At 48.0% G+C, this 13867-nt stretch overlaps 1 protein-coding gene across 1 annotated transcript in view; it reads left to right on the forward strand.

Moving 5' to 3' along the window:
* Positions 1-1451: 1451 nt before the first annotated feature.
* The window catches only part of LOC144819188 (avidin-like), a 33811-nt gene continuing 21395 nt past the window's right edge, over positions 1452-13867 (forward strand). The window contains exon 1 of the mRNA XM_078677164.1: positions 1452-1588. Within this exon, the coding sequence (XP_078533290.1) occupies positions 1511-1588 (78 nt within the window). The 5' untranslated portion in view covers positions 1452-1510. The remainder of the gene's footprint in view (positions 1589-13867) is intronic.

Genomic DNA, 13867 nt, shown 5'->3' on the forward strand with positions numbered 1-13867 from the left:
GGATAAACCTACGCAGAAGGGCGATAGAACTGAAGGCTGCAAACTAGGGCCTATAACGAGGGAGAGGGCCTTTAACAACCAGGATAAACCTAGGTAGAAGGTCTGTAGAACTGAAGGCTGCAAAAGAGGGCCTATAACGAGGGAGAGGGCCTTTAACAACCAGGAGAAACCTAGGTAGAAGGTCTGTAGAACTGAAGGCTGCAAACGAGGGCCTATAACGAGGGAGAGGGCCTTTAACAACCAGGATAAACCTAGGTAGAAGGTCTGTAGAACTGAAGGCTGCAAACGAGGGCCTATAACGAGGGAGAGGGCCTTTAACAACCAGGAGAAACCTAGGCAGAAGGTCTGTAGAACTGAAGGCTGCAAAAGAGGGCCTATAACGAGGGAGAGGGCCTTTAACAACCAGGAGAAACCTAGGTAGAAGGTCTGTAGAACTGAAGGCTGCAAACGAGGGCCTATAACGGGGGGGGGGCCTTTAACAACCAGGAGAAACCTAGGCAGAAGGGCGATAATGCTATCACAACATTCTATCCAATGGGGTGGAGTTAAATGCATTGAAGGGTGAGGGGGCAGCAGCACAGATGTTGGAACGCTCGCGCAGAGGTCAGTGTCTAGGGCCTTTGTCCTATTAGAGCGGCAGGGCAGGCGCCTCCATCTTGTAGGTCTTGCTCCGTACCGCACATCTGTACTTAGCACTGTTCGAGAGGGACTGTGCTTTTTAACCTCCCTAGCAGAGTCACTAGTGGTGGTTGTCCGACCCTAAGAGCCATTCGCGGAGGACGTCCTGCTCTTCCAGTGGGTTTGTCGCTGTAAAACTCTCCTTAGTGTAGGTGTAAACCCTATGGCTCACTAGGGCTGTCCCCTTCTCTAGGGAGCTGCTGTATTGTACATTGTGGAATCTGAATGATGTATGCACAAGAAACACAGATTACATATATTTAACTTTATATTTATAGAGGGACTTTAGGTTCAGAAAAAAGTATTTTTTAACATTTCATACTTCCCATCTTTGTTGTTACAATCTTGGCTTGTGCAGAGTATCAGAGTTTATTTTTTTCTATAAGTAGGTTTTTACATTTAGAACGTTATGTTTAGTATTAGGATGAAGTGATGGTGCATTAGCAGAGGGGGGAGTGTGTGCTGGTCCAGGGGTAGCAGAGCACCTGTTCAGAGCAGCGGATAAAGAGATGGTGCATTAGTGGAAGGGGTAGGGTCTGCTTTCATTCAAACCCACCAGTCCTGCTTCATGGCAGCTGCTAGGTGCAGAGGGTCAACTAGCTGGGATCACAAAATAAGCGCTGCTGAGATTTGACGGATTGGGTAATAACAGAAAGAAGAAGTTTACTGGAAGAGCCTTAGAAACCACCTCTCCTTCCGCTTTCTTTTTGAGACGGATCGAGAGGGTGACGGCCCCGAGGGAGCCGGGGGTATAAATACAGGGTGCCGGCGGGTGCCAGGGGCGGATCCGTGGGGGCACAGACACGGGCACAGCTCTGCGCACAGCGACGCCATGATGACCTGCAGCATCCGTGGGGGGGCTCAGACCCTGCTCCTGCTCCTTGCCCTCTGCGCTGCAGCTCGTGCACAGGTAAGAAGCATCGTGTGCTGGGACTGCACCCCTGGCAGGGGCACCGCTGTCTGTGGGCACCACAGGGGCAGGTGGGCATAGGGGCATGTGTGCTGCACTGCTGGGGCTCAGACCCTGCTCCTGCTCCTGCTCCTTGCCCTCTGCGCTGCAGCTCGTGCACAGGTAAGAAGCATCGTCTGCTGGGACTGCACCCCTGGCAGGGGCACCGCTGTCTGTGGGCACCACAGGGGCAGGTGGGCATAGGGGCATGTGTGCTGCACTGCGGGGGCTCAGACCCTGGCACTGCTCCTTGCCCTCTGTGCTGCAGCTCGCGCACAGGTAAGAAGCATCGCTGCTGGGACTGCACCCCTGGCAGGGGCACCGCTGTCTGTGGGCACCACAGGGGCAGGTGGGCATAGGGGCATGTGTGCTGCACTGCGGGGGCTCAGACCCTGGCACTGCTCCTTGCCCTCTGTGCTGCAGCTCGCGCACAGGTAAGAAGCATCGCTGCTGGGACTGCACCCTCAGCAGGGGCACCGCTGTCTGTGGGCATAGGGGCAGGTGGGCATAGGGGCATGTGTGCTGCACTGCTGGGGCTCAGACCCTGGCACTGCTCCTTGCCCTCTGTGCTGCGGCTCGCGCACAGGTAAGAAGCATCGTCTGCTGGGACAGCACCCCTAGCAGGCGCACCCGCTGTCTGTGGGCACCAGAGGGGCATGTGGGCATAGGGGCATGTGTGCTGCACTGCTGGGGCTCAGACCCTGCTCCTGCTGCTTGCCCTCTGTGCTGCGGCTCGTGCACAGGTAAGAAGCATCGCTGCTGGGACTGCACCCCTAGCAGGGGCACCCGCTGTCTGTGGGCACCAGAGGGGCAGGTGGGCACCAGAGGGTCAGGTGGGCACCAGAGGGGCAGGTGGGCATAGGGGCAGGTGGGAACCACAGGGGGAGGCGGGCACCCGCTGTCTGTGGGCACCAGAGGGGCAGGTGGGCACCAGAGGGGCAGGTGTGCTGCACTGCGGGGGCTCAGACCCTGGCACTGCTCCTTGCCCTCTGTGCTGCGGCTCGTGCATAGGTAAGAAGCATCGCTGCTGGGACTGCACCCCTAGCAGGGGCACCCTCTGCCTGTGGGCACCAGAGGGGCAGGCGGGCATGTGGGCAAGTGGGGTGCACCATTTTTACTGTTTTTAAAAAGCAAGTCTTTCAGTTGTGAAATGCAGGCATAATTATTAATTTTTAGAAAAGAATCATTCGCCTTCTAACCTGGTAGTCAAATCCCAGAAAGTCACAATGTTGCGCTGTTTTACACCTTTTATAAGACCAACTTTGAATAAGCATTGGTAAAACCAAAAGGCTTGGCCTTGGAAAAGTTTTGGAAAGGTTTTGCCATGCTTGAATTTGTGTGCGCTCTGCCTTAGGCACGTCAGGTGTAATATCTCACTGGCTGTCAGGTGCACACAGCTCCCGAGCAGTCAATGTCTGCCACAAGCCCCTCAGGCGCAGCCACGAGGTGCACACAGAGGTAGCAAGTTCAGGAAAAGGTCACATTGAGAAATAAAGAGATCACTGGAACCCTAATCTTGGTGGCCACGCCTCTTATCTGTCAGTTTGAAGCCAGTGAAAGGTTGAGTACACCCCCTTGATCTGAGAGGACACGCCTATGCGCGCACAAACCTGTGATCTTTGTCACAGGAAAGAGTGCTTCCGGTTCCTGCAGGACGTCGCCACCAATGTTGGGCCGTGATCATCAGGCTATCAAATGAAAACCTCTCTTCTTAGCCCTTAGATTTCAAGCACAATATAGTAAATAAGGGGCTTACTTACCTGAGGCCGGCGCAGCCCGAGCGGCACTTTTTTTCACGCTCCTGCTGCGCAAACCTCTCAACCATATCTATGAGGCGACACAAAACCACTCTGTGTGGCTTTCATGGCCTCATAGAGATGGAGTATGTCAATCAGCGCAAGTCGCTGCGTTGCCTTACTCTATGTCAAGGAGGCGTGCCATGGGCGTTGCGGCGGGTGTTCCCACGCAGCACCCATGCATTTTGATGGGGCCCCAGATTTACTTAATCAGGTAAACCCGGGGTACCGCCAAAACCTTACGCCTCCCCAAAGCAGGCGGATTGAGGAGAAATGTCTTTATTTCTTCTCTTTTTTTCCTCTTTCCATGTGTGATGCTTTCTGCGGCATACATAGAAAGAGAAAAACGCCTCTCAGGATGGTTTGTGTACAAGTAGATACCCCTTCGTGCTCAAAAACAATCCTGCCTGCAACGGAGGCACCCTTGCACCATGGCACAAGGTTGCCTCTGTTGGCGCTGGGCAGTGAACTGTGCACCAGCAGTGAAAGGACGAGAATGCACCTTATGTTATAAATATAGTGCATTTCTGCCCTTTCACATTGCCATAGGGCGTCACAGCAGGTAGACTTGGGGCGCTGCCCTGAGCACGTTCCCTGTAAATGAGGCCCTAGGGTTCCTACCATACCCAGAGAAACCTACTGGCAATGTGTTCATATTTTAAGATTTTGCAAAGGCCCTCACTTTATGAAATCGTCTGTATTCATTTTAACGTGGCTTTTCTGCCTTTGTTTACTTTATGTATCAATCAGGGACATCACATTTTATGGTGATTTTTTATAATGTTTACTGTTTAAAGCATGTACTGATAAAGGGAGAAAATCCTTTAGGTGATTTCACAAATGTTTGTACCAGCTGAAACATAAAAATGCTGGTCATGCATTAACCCGTTCCGTGCTTGTGTCGGCCAATTGCCATCGCGAGAACTACCTCGCTGGTTCTGTGCACGTCCGTTGGCCGACGCGGCCCACCCACTCATTAATTCTCCTGCACAACGGGAGAATTTGCGCCGCGGATAAAAAAATGGCAACCCTTACAACAGAACTGTATGACTGCAAGAAACAGTGGGTCATATTACCAAGCTATAGCGATAATTATCACTAAGCTTGGTTAGCGGCCAAAATTATATCTCCGAGCTTCGCCTATTTTTATCGCTTAGGAGCCTTGATATTATCAAGGTTTATCTCCTAAGCGATAAAGATCGGACGAAATGCATGAATATCGCTGAAAAGTCAGCGATATTCATGCATTACCGAGCAAATGCTCTTAGCCATGTTATCCACCTCCCATTGGATAACATGGCTAAGAACTGCTCTGGGCAGGCATTAGCTTTTGGAGATAATCACGCTTAGCGCGATTATTTCCAAAAGTTGGTAATAGAGGATAGCAATGTTAGCGACTGTTTCCAGTTGCTAACATCTTGGCACGCCCACTTTGCATGTCATTAGCGATAATTATCGCTGACATGCAAAGTGGCCCCCTGAATGCCCGCTATCGCCTATTAGCTATCGCTAACTGGTGTTAGCGACAGCTAGGTAATAGGGCAATAAAATTATCGCCGCTTTAGCGGGAAAAATTCCCGCTAAAGCGGCGATAAGGCCCTTGGTAATATGCCCCAGTATTTTGTAATTTCAACCCGGCTCTACAGACACTCCTAATGTGGAATTTGAGGCACGGTTACTCTGCTTTAAAGATCTCTTTAAGGAGATAATACAGAAATAAAAAGAGCTCATATTTTATAAATACTTGTATATTTTATGCCAAATCCTGCAGTTCTAATAGCGTGGGGAAAGCCCTGAAACACTATTCCTTCGCTTTCCATATGTTGGTTGTTGAAGATGGCGGACATTCGGAATGGTAAAGAATGGGAAAGAAATTTAAAAAAAAAACAGGCACCGAAGCAGTGCCCACACTACAAGCATCAGTTGGCACTGCGTGGGACAGGGGCCTAAGTCCTTAACAGGGGGAGCATTCAATCCAAGGCCAGTAAATAGCAGTGAGATATGGGAGACTCAGGGGCCCCCCTTCACACTCTGCAAGGAGACCCATCTTCTTAGGTCTTGACTCTGTGCAGCGCGCATGCGCTGTCTCGAAGAGAGACATGCTGTATCTACTTGTGGCTTTAAAGCCCGTCCATAGGCTTCCCATTTGCTGGCACCATCGTAACTCCATTGTGCATTCTGCCCATTTGTCAAGGACATGCTTACGTCATGCCTCTTCCAGTGTTTAGCCCTCTCTAAGAGCACCAGCCACCTACTCTAAAACAACCGCCGCAGCCATTTTCATGCATCGGGACTACTTTTCCCCCCAAATGGGTGAACGGTCCCGGCACATCCTAGGGGCAGATTGCTGCTGGTCCAGGCTTTTTCTGCAGAACATAAAATATTTATTTTCTGTTTAGTCCATCCTAATGCTCTGTGTTTAACAAAGCTAACTCATGGGTTTGGGCTCTGTATTTAAATGATCTAAACTCACTGGGCTTCATTTATGAGGCTATGCGTCACTTTTATGCCACTGGTGCGGCACTTTTTGTGACGCGCCAGTGACATAAAAAATGCGCCTTGTTGCACCATATTTACAAAGTGACGCATCTAGGTAGATGCGTCACTTTGTAAACCCCTGCGCCACATTATACCTGTGCCAGGTATAATGTATGCAAGAGGGGCGTATTGACGCAAGAAAGGGTCGTAGAAGTGACGCAGCGAAATCTATGTGATTTCACTGCGCCACTTCTAGGACACAAATGCGTCAATTTCTTACGCCTGCCTCACAGCAGGAGTAAGACTGACGCAGGCCCTTTCACATGGGATACATTGCAGGAGTTGCGTCACTTTTGTGACACACTCCAGCAATGCGTCACTTTTGCGCTTACAGATACGTCAGATATACTGACGTATCTGTAACTCCTTGCGCCATGATGCGTCATACTGTAAATATGACGCATCATTGGTGTTGCAAGGAGGGCGCAGTGAAAAGTGACGCTTCGCTGTTTTCACGCAGCGATGCGTCACTTTTCATAAATGAGGCCCACTGATTCTGGCTTTATTGTTAGATAGGGACCACGACAGAGTGAAAGGAAAGGATGCATTACTGGTGGATGACTTCCTCCATATCAGTCTGTGTACTCACCCTATTCTCTACCATGCAAACAAAACATGTTTATATGAAACGCAGAATAACATATGTACACTAATGCTGTACGTACGGATTGTATTGTTTTAGAATCTCTCTTTGCACATTTACAAAGAATGCATAAATGACAGCCTTCTAAATACATCAAGAGACACGATTTATAAACATAAAGAAGGATTTTCAGAACATGGCAATTTTGTATGACCTACCTTTCTCACAGTTCTGCAATGGTGCGTGCTCTATAGCGTCTCCATCAATACACTGTTAACAAGTATTGGCAAAGCCATTAGGTCTAGGCAATTCAAGAGCTAATAATATAATAATCCACATTTGTAAAGCGCACAATCACCCGTTAGGGTCTCTAGGCGCTGGGGGCCGTCGGGAAGATTAAGCAAGCTATTGCCCAGAGTCATATGGTGCTGGGCTACTCTGCCGCCGGTGCCGGGGATCGAACCGTGATCCCCAGATTCCGGAGTCAGTCGCCCTGGCCGCGGCGCCACACTATAGGCGTTGGCAATGTAAATGCATGTGTGCACTGCTCTGGGGCTGTTTCTGTTAATATATATCAATGCATTAACATTGCCAATGCCTATAGGACTTACATTGCTGAGACCTATTTGGCTTTGCCAATGCTTGTTTCGTAACCACTGATGTGGGGAGCGGCTGGGCCACTATAAAATGAAAAAAAAAGGTTATATCAATGTTTATTAAAATAAAAAAATAATGTATTTATTAAGAAAGAAAGCAAACTGCCCTTGACACTGAAGCAGACTACTTCCATACATGCCACAATTTTACAACTAGAAAGGAAGATTTTGAAATAAAAATTGGGAGAATGTGTTTTCCCCACTGACTTATATTGTTGCTTTGGCAAATTTAGGTGGAGAAAGCCATTTTTGGCTTAAAAAATCAGGGGCTGTATTATAGAACGCACGCTGTGTGCACAACAGGCATTTGCGCACACGTTGAGTGCCCCCGTGGAACTTTGGTATTACAGAAGAGGCCACAGATTCTTGTGCTGCACTTTCTATAATACAGATAGCGCTGGTGCACATGTAGCACTAGTGCTATCACCAGGGGGTGTACCCTCATTTGCAAGGGGGCATGGCCCAATGCAAATGCGGGGATCCCTTGGCCTCTGCGCCCGCGCCTTATTACAAACACGTGCACAGTGGCAAAGAAGCGGTCAGGCGGGGCACTGACAGTGTGATGCCTAATAGTTGGCACACTGTAAGTGCGCTCCCTGATGACCACCATTTAGAGGGGCGGAAGGGGGTCCTATGGACCCCCAGACATCCCCTTGCTGGAAGGGGCAGCCACTCACTGCACCCACCTGCAAGGAGACGTCTCACTCCTCTTAAAAGTGCAGGCGCGTTACTTCCAGCAGAGTGAAACACGGAGCGGCAGCTTAAAAATCGCTCCTTATTTCATTTGAATGCGCTGCTCCCAGGACAACCCGACTTTGTGGCTGCTCGGGGGGCAGCGTATTCAATGTAATAGGGCGCACTTTCCCTGTCTGCACATCGTGTAATACAGTTCCAGGAGTTTCCAGTCTGGATTGGGTCTTTTGACTTCTCTGGACTTGTCATCACATACTTTAAACTGTAAATCTAAAAATAAAGCACTTTAAAATGTGTTCTATACCTGCCCTAATGACCTCTGGCTGATATTTAAAATAAAAAAAGAGGAAAAGCCATGTTAGCCAGCATTTGCAATACAATAGGTCTCGCATTTGCAAGAGTTTAAGCTATTGGCATTGTAAATGACAATGCAATTTTATTTATGTGTTTTTAAAACTAATACATGTACAAAAGACATTGTTATTTATAATGTCAATAGCTCAAACTCTCGCAAAGGCGAGACCACTTTAATGGTGGCTGCGGCCCTTTCTTTAGACCGTACTCGCCGTATTCAGGTTACAGTGAGCAGCGTCTAAAGAAAGGGGCGAGGCCAATATTAAAGTGAAAGTGCGGTATGGGGCACTTTCACCCCAAAAAAATAATAAAAAATAAACAATGTAGTGAAAATTAACTAATAAGTGCAGCCACTATACTTAAAGCGGACCCGCAGCCATAAATATTAAAAATATAAAAGCGGGTGTTGTGCTGCCTCGTAGGAAAGCACGTCATGGGTGGAATAGTGGAAGATCATTAAAGAAAACAGTGCTCACAGACTAGATGAAGCAGACCGTGTAACACCACAAGTAAAAAGTCCAGGCCAATGGTGAGGTTACAAATGCAGACAAGGCGGTACCATGGAGGGACTACTAAGCCTGTTCATCAATCAAAAGCAAGGGATTTGAAAGGACAGTAACAGGAGCCAATTGAAAAGATGGGTGGGAAAATGGGCGGAGCTTCTGTTCCATACCTCAATACAGCATGCCTGCCCAGGCTCGAACCAAAACTGAATACCGATGACTCCATACTTAAGAACCATCTCTGGGCCTTTGCAGAATGGTAAAATGTTGACGGATGAGCAGTATTTTTCTCTTGGAAAGGTGTTGACCCTGCCCTGACCCTAGGGTGGACAGAAGTAAAACATGATTGCCAATAGAATGATGAAAACCACAGAGCACAAGCCCCTATCTGTAGGTACATTATGCATTTTAAAAAAAAATTGTCTGACGGAACAGCTAAAGCTGTCTCAAAGGCCAGACCTAGAAAGGGGCATAAAATAAGTCACTATTTAACAAGGCACCTGAAATCTCAGGTACATTAAATAACTTGGATGTAAACTTAATATAAAGAAAGAAGGAAAAATGCGGACTTTGAGCAACCTTTGTCATTGAAGAGAAAAAACTATTTTTAAGTCGATGTGAACAAAGTGCAGAGACATGGAATAGCAGCCCATGGGAAGAGTGGGATTATCCACTGTCGCGTGCAGGAGCAAAATGTGAAGGAGAATTTAACAGACCAGTCAATAAATCCTGCTGACCAAAAAGACCCTCTGCCCATGTACATTAAGCATGTTTGTTATTTTAAAAACAATAGTCTGGTAAAAGAACTGAAGCTGCCTCAAAGCCAGACCTAAAAAGACATTTGAATGACAGAGAACAAATCCTCTGTGACACTCTTTTAATATATTGTAATATTTAGTGGGGTGTTTCATGCTGTAGATGGAAGTATTTCCTTCAAAGAAACAATTAAAAACTAATAGGAGAGGTCCTAGACCTGAGTCACAAGAGACGACCACAGGGAGTTATAGAAGAGGGCCTAGAACTAAGACACAAGAGACAACCACAAGGAGGTATAGAAGAGGGCCTAGAACTAAGACACAAGAGACGACCACAAGGAGGTATAGAAGAGGGCCTAGAACTAAGACACAAGAGACAACCACAAGGAGGTATAGAAGAGGGCCTAGAACTAAGACACAAGAGACGACCACAAGGAGGTATAGAAGAGGGCCTAGAACTAAGACACAAGAGACGACCACAAGGAGGTATAGAAGAGAGCCTAGAACTAAGACACAAGAGACAACCACAAGGAGGTATAGAAGAGGGCCTAGAACTAAGACACAAGAGACAACCACAAGGAGGTATAGAAGAGGGCCTAGAACTAAGACACAAGAGACGACCACAAGGAGGTATAGAAGAGGGCCTAGAACTAAGACACAAGAGACGACCACAAGGAGTTATAGAACAGGGCCTAGAACTAAGACACAAGAGACGACCACAAGGAGGTATAGAACAGGGCCTAGAACTGAGACACAAGAGACGACCACAGGGAGTTATGGAAGAGGGCCTAGAACTAAGACACAAGAGACTACCACAAGGAGGTATAGAAGAGGGCCTAGAACTAAGACACAAGAGACAACCACAAGGAGGTATAGAAGAGGGCCTAGAACTAAGACACAAGAGACAACCACAAGGAGGTATAGAAGAGGGCCTAGAACTAAGACACAAGAGACGACCACAAGGAGGTATAGAAGAGGGCCTAGAACTAAGACACAAGAGACAACCACAAGGAGGTATAGAAGAGGGCCTAGAACTAAGACACAAGAGACGACCACAAGGAGTTATAGAACAGGGCCTAGAACTAAGACACAAGAGACGACCACAAGGAGGTATAGAACAGGGCCTAGAACTGAGACACAAGAGACGACCACAGGGAGTTATGGAAGAGAGCCTAGAACTAAGACACAAGAGACAACCACAGGGACACATAGAAGAGGGACTAGAACTAAGACACAAGAGACAACCACAAGGAGGTATAGAAGAGAGCCTAGAACTAAGACACAAGAGACAACCACAAAGAGGTATAGAAGAGGGCCTAGAACTGAGACACAAGAGACGACCACAAGGAGGTATAGAAGAGAGCCTAGAACTAAGACACAAGAGACAACCACAAGGAGGTATAGAAGAGGGCCTAGAACTGAGACACAAGAGACGACCACAAGGAGGTATAGAAGAGAGCCTAGAACTAAGACACAAGAGACAACCACAAGGAGCTATAGAAGAGGGCCTAGAACTGAGACACAAGAGACGACCACAAGGAGTTATGGAAGAGAGCCTAGAACTAAGACACAAGAGACAACCACAGGGACACATAGAAGAGGGACTAGAACTAAGACACAAGAGACAACCACAAGGAGGTATAGAAGAGAGCCTAGAACTAAGACACAAGAGACAACCACAAGGAGGTATAGAAGAGGGCCTAGAACTGAGACACAAGAGACGACCACAGGGACACATAGAAGAGGGACTAGAACTGAGACACAAGAGACGACCACAAGGAGTTATGGAAGAGAGCCTAGAACTGAGACACAAGAGACGACCACAGGGAGTTATGGAAGAGAGCCTAGAACTGAGACACAAGAGACGACCACAAGGAGGTATAGAAGAGAGCCTAGAACTAAGACACAAGAGACGACCACAAGGAGGTATAGAAGAGAGCCTAGAACTAAGACACAAGAGACGACCACAAGGAGTTATAGAACAGGGCCTAGAACTGAGACACAAGAGACGACCACAAGGAGTTATGGAAGAGAGCCTAGAACTGAGACACAAGAGACGACCACAGGGAGTTATGGAAGAGAGCCTAGAACTGAGACACAAGAGACGACCACAGGGAGTTATAGAAGAGGGCCTAGAACTGAGACACAAGAGATGACCACAGGGAGTTAAAGAAGAGAGCCTAGAACTGAGACACAAGAGACGACCACAGGGACACATAGAAGAGGGCCTAGAACTGAGACACAAGAGACGACCACAAGGAGGTATAGAAGAGGGCCTAGAACTAAGACACAAGAGACGACCACAAGGAGTTATAGAACAGGGCCTAGAACTAAGACACAAGAGACAACCACAAGGAGGTATAGAAGAGGGCCTAGAACTAAGACACAAGAGACGACCACAAGGATTTATAGAACAGGGCCTAGAACTGAGACACAAGAGACGACGACAAGGAGTTATGGAAGAGAGCCTAGAACTGAGACACAAGAGACGACCACAGGGAGTTATGGAAGAGAGCCTAGAACTGAGACACAAGAGACGACCACAGGGAGTTAAAGAAGAGAGCCTAGAACTAAGACACAAGAGACGACCACAAGGACACATAGAAGAGGGACTAGAACTGAGATGCAAGAGACGACCACAAGGAGTTATAGAAGAGAGCCTAGAACTGAGACACAAGAGACGACCACAGGGACACATAGAAGAGGGACTAGAACTGAGACGCAAGAGACGACCACAGGGACACATAGAAGAGGGACTAGAACTGAGACACAAGAGACGACCACAAGGAGTTATAGAAGAGAGCCTAGAACTGAGACACAAGAGACGACCACAGGGAGTTATGGAAGAGAGCCTAGAACTGAGACACAAGAGACGACCACAGGGAGTTAAAGAAGAGAGCCTAGAACTAAGACACAAGAGACGACCACAAGGACACATAGAAGAGGGACTAGAACTGAGACGCAAGAGACGACCACAAGGAGTTATAGAAGAGAGCCTAGAACTGAGACACAAGAGACGACCACAGGGACACATAGAAGAGGGACTAGAACTGAGACGCAAAAGACGACCACAGGGACACATAGAAGAGGGACTAGAACTGAGACACAAGAGACGACCACAAGGAGTTATAGAAGAGAGCCTAGAACTGAGACACAAGAGACGACCACAGGGACACATAGAAGAGGGACTAGAACTGAGACGCAAAAGACGACCACAGGGACACATAGAAGAGGGACTAGAACTGAGACACAAGAGACGACCACAAGGAGTTATAGAAGAGAGCCTAGAACTGAGACACAAGAGACGACCACAGGGACACATAGAAGAGGGACTAGAACTGAGACGCAAGAGTCGACCACAGGGACACATAGAAGAGGGACTAGAACTGAGACACAAGAGACGACCACAAGGAGTTATAGAAGAGAGCCTAGAACTGAGACACAAGAGACGACCACAGGGACACATAGAAGAGGGACTAGAACTGAGACACAAGAGACGACCACAAGGAGTTATAGAAGAGAGCCTAGAACTGAGACACAAGAGACGACCACAGGGACACATAGAAGAGGGACTAGAACTGAGACACAAGAGACGACCACAAGGAGTTATGGAAGAGAGCCTAGAACTGAGACACAAGAGACGACCACAGGGAGTTATAGAAGAGGGACTAGAACTGAGACACAAGAGACGACCACAAGGAGTTATAGAAGAGGGCCTAGAACTGAGACACAAGAGACGACCACAAGGACACATAGAAGAGGGACTAGAACTGAGACACAAGAGACGACCACAAGGAGTTATGGAAGAGAGCCTAGAACTAAGACACAAGAGACGACCACAAGGAGTTATAGAAGAGAGCCTAGAACTGAGACACAAGAGACGACCACAGGGACACATAGAAGAGGGACTAGAACTGAGACACAAGAGACGACCACAAGGAGTTATGGAAGAGAGCCTAGAACTGAGACACAAGAGACGACCACAGGGAGTTAAAGAAGAGAGCCTAGAACTGAGACACAAGAGACGACCACAGGGACACATAGAAGAGGGACTAGAACTGAGACACAAGAGACGACCACAAGGAGTTATAGAAGAGAGCCTAGAACTGAGACACAAGAGACGACCACAGGGAGTTATAGAAGAGAGCCTAGACCTCAAACACAAGAGACGACCACATGGAGTTATGGAAGAGAGCCTAGAACTGAGACACAAGAGACGACCACATGGAGTTATGGAAGAGAGCCTAGAACTGAGACACAAGAGATGACCACAGGGAGTTATGGAAGAGGTCCTAGACCTGAGACACAAGAGACGACCATAGGGAGTTAAAGAAGAGAGCCTAGAACTGACACGCAAGAGAC

Source organism: Lissotriton helveticus, chromosome 2_1 (assembly GCF_964261635.1).
Source record: "Lissotriton helveticus chromosome 2_1, aLisHel1.1, whole genome shotgun sequence".
Lineage (NCBI taxonomy): Eukaryota > Metazoa > Chordata > Amphibia > Caudata > Salamandridae > Lissotriton > Lissotriton helveticus.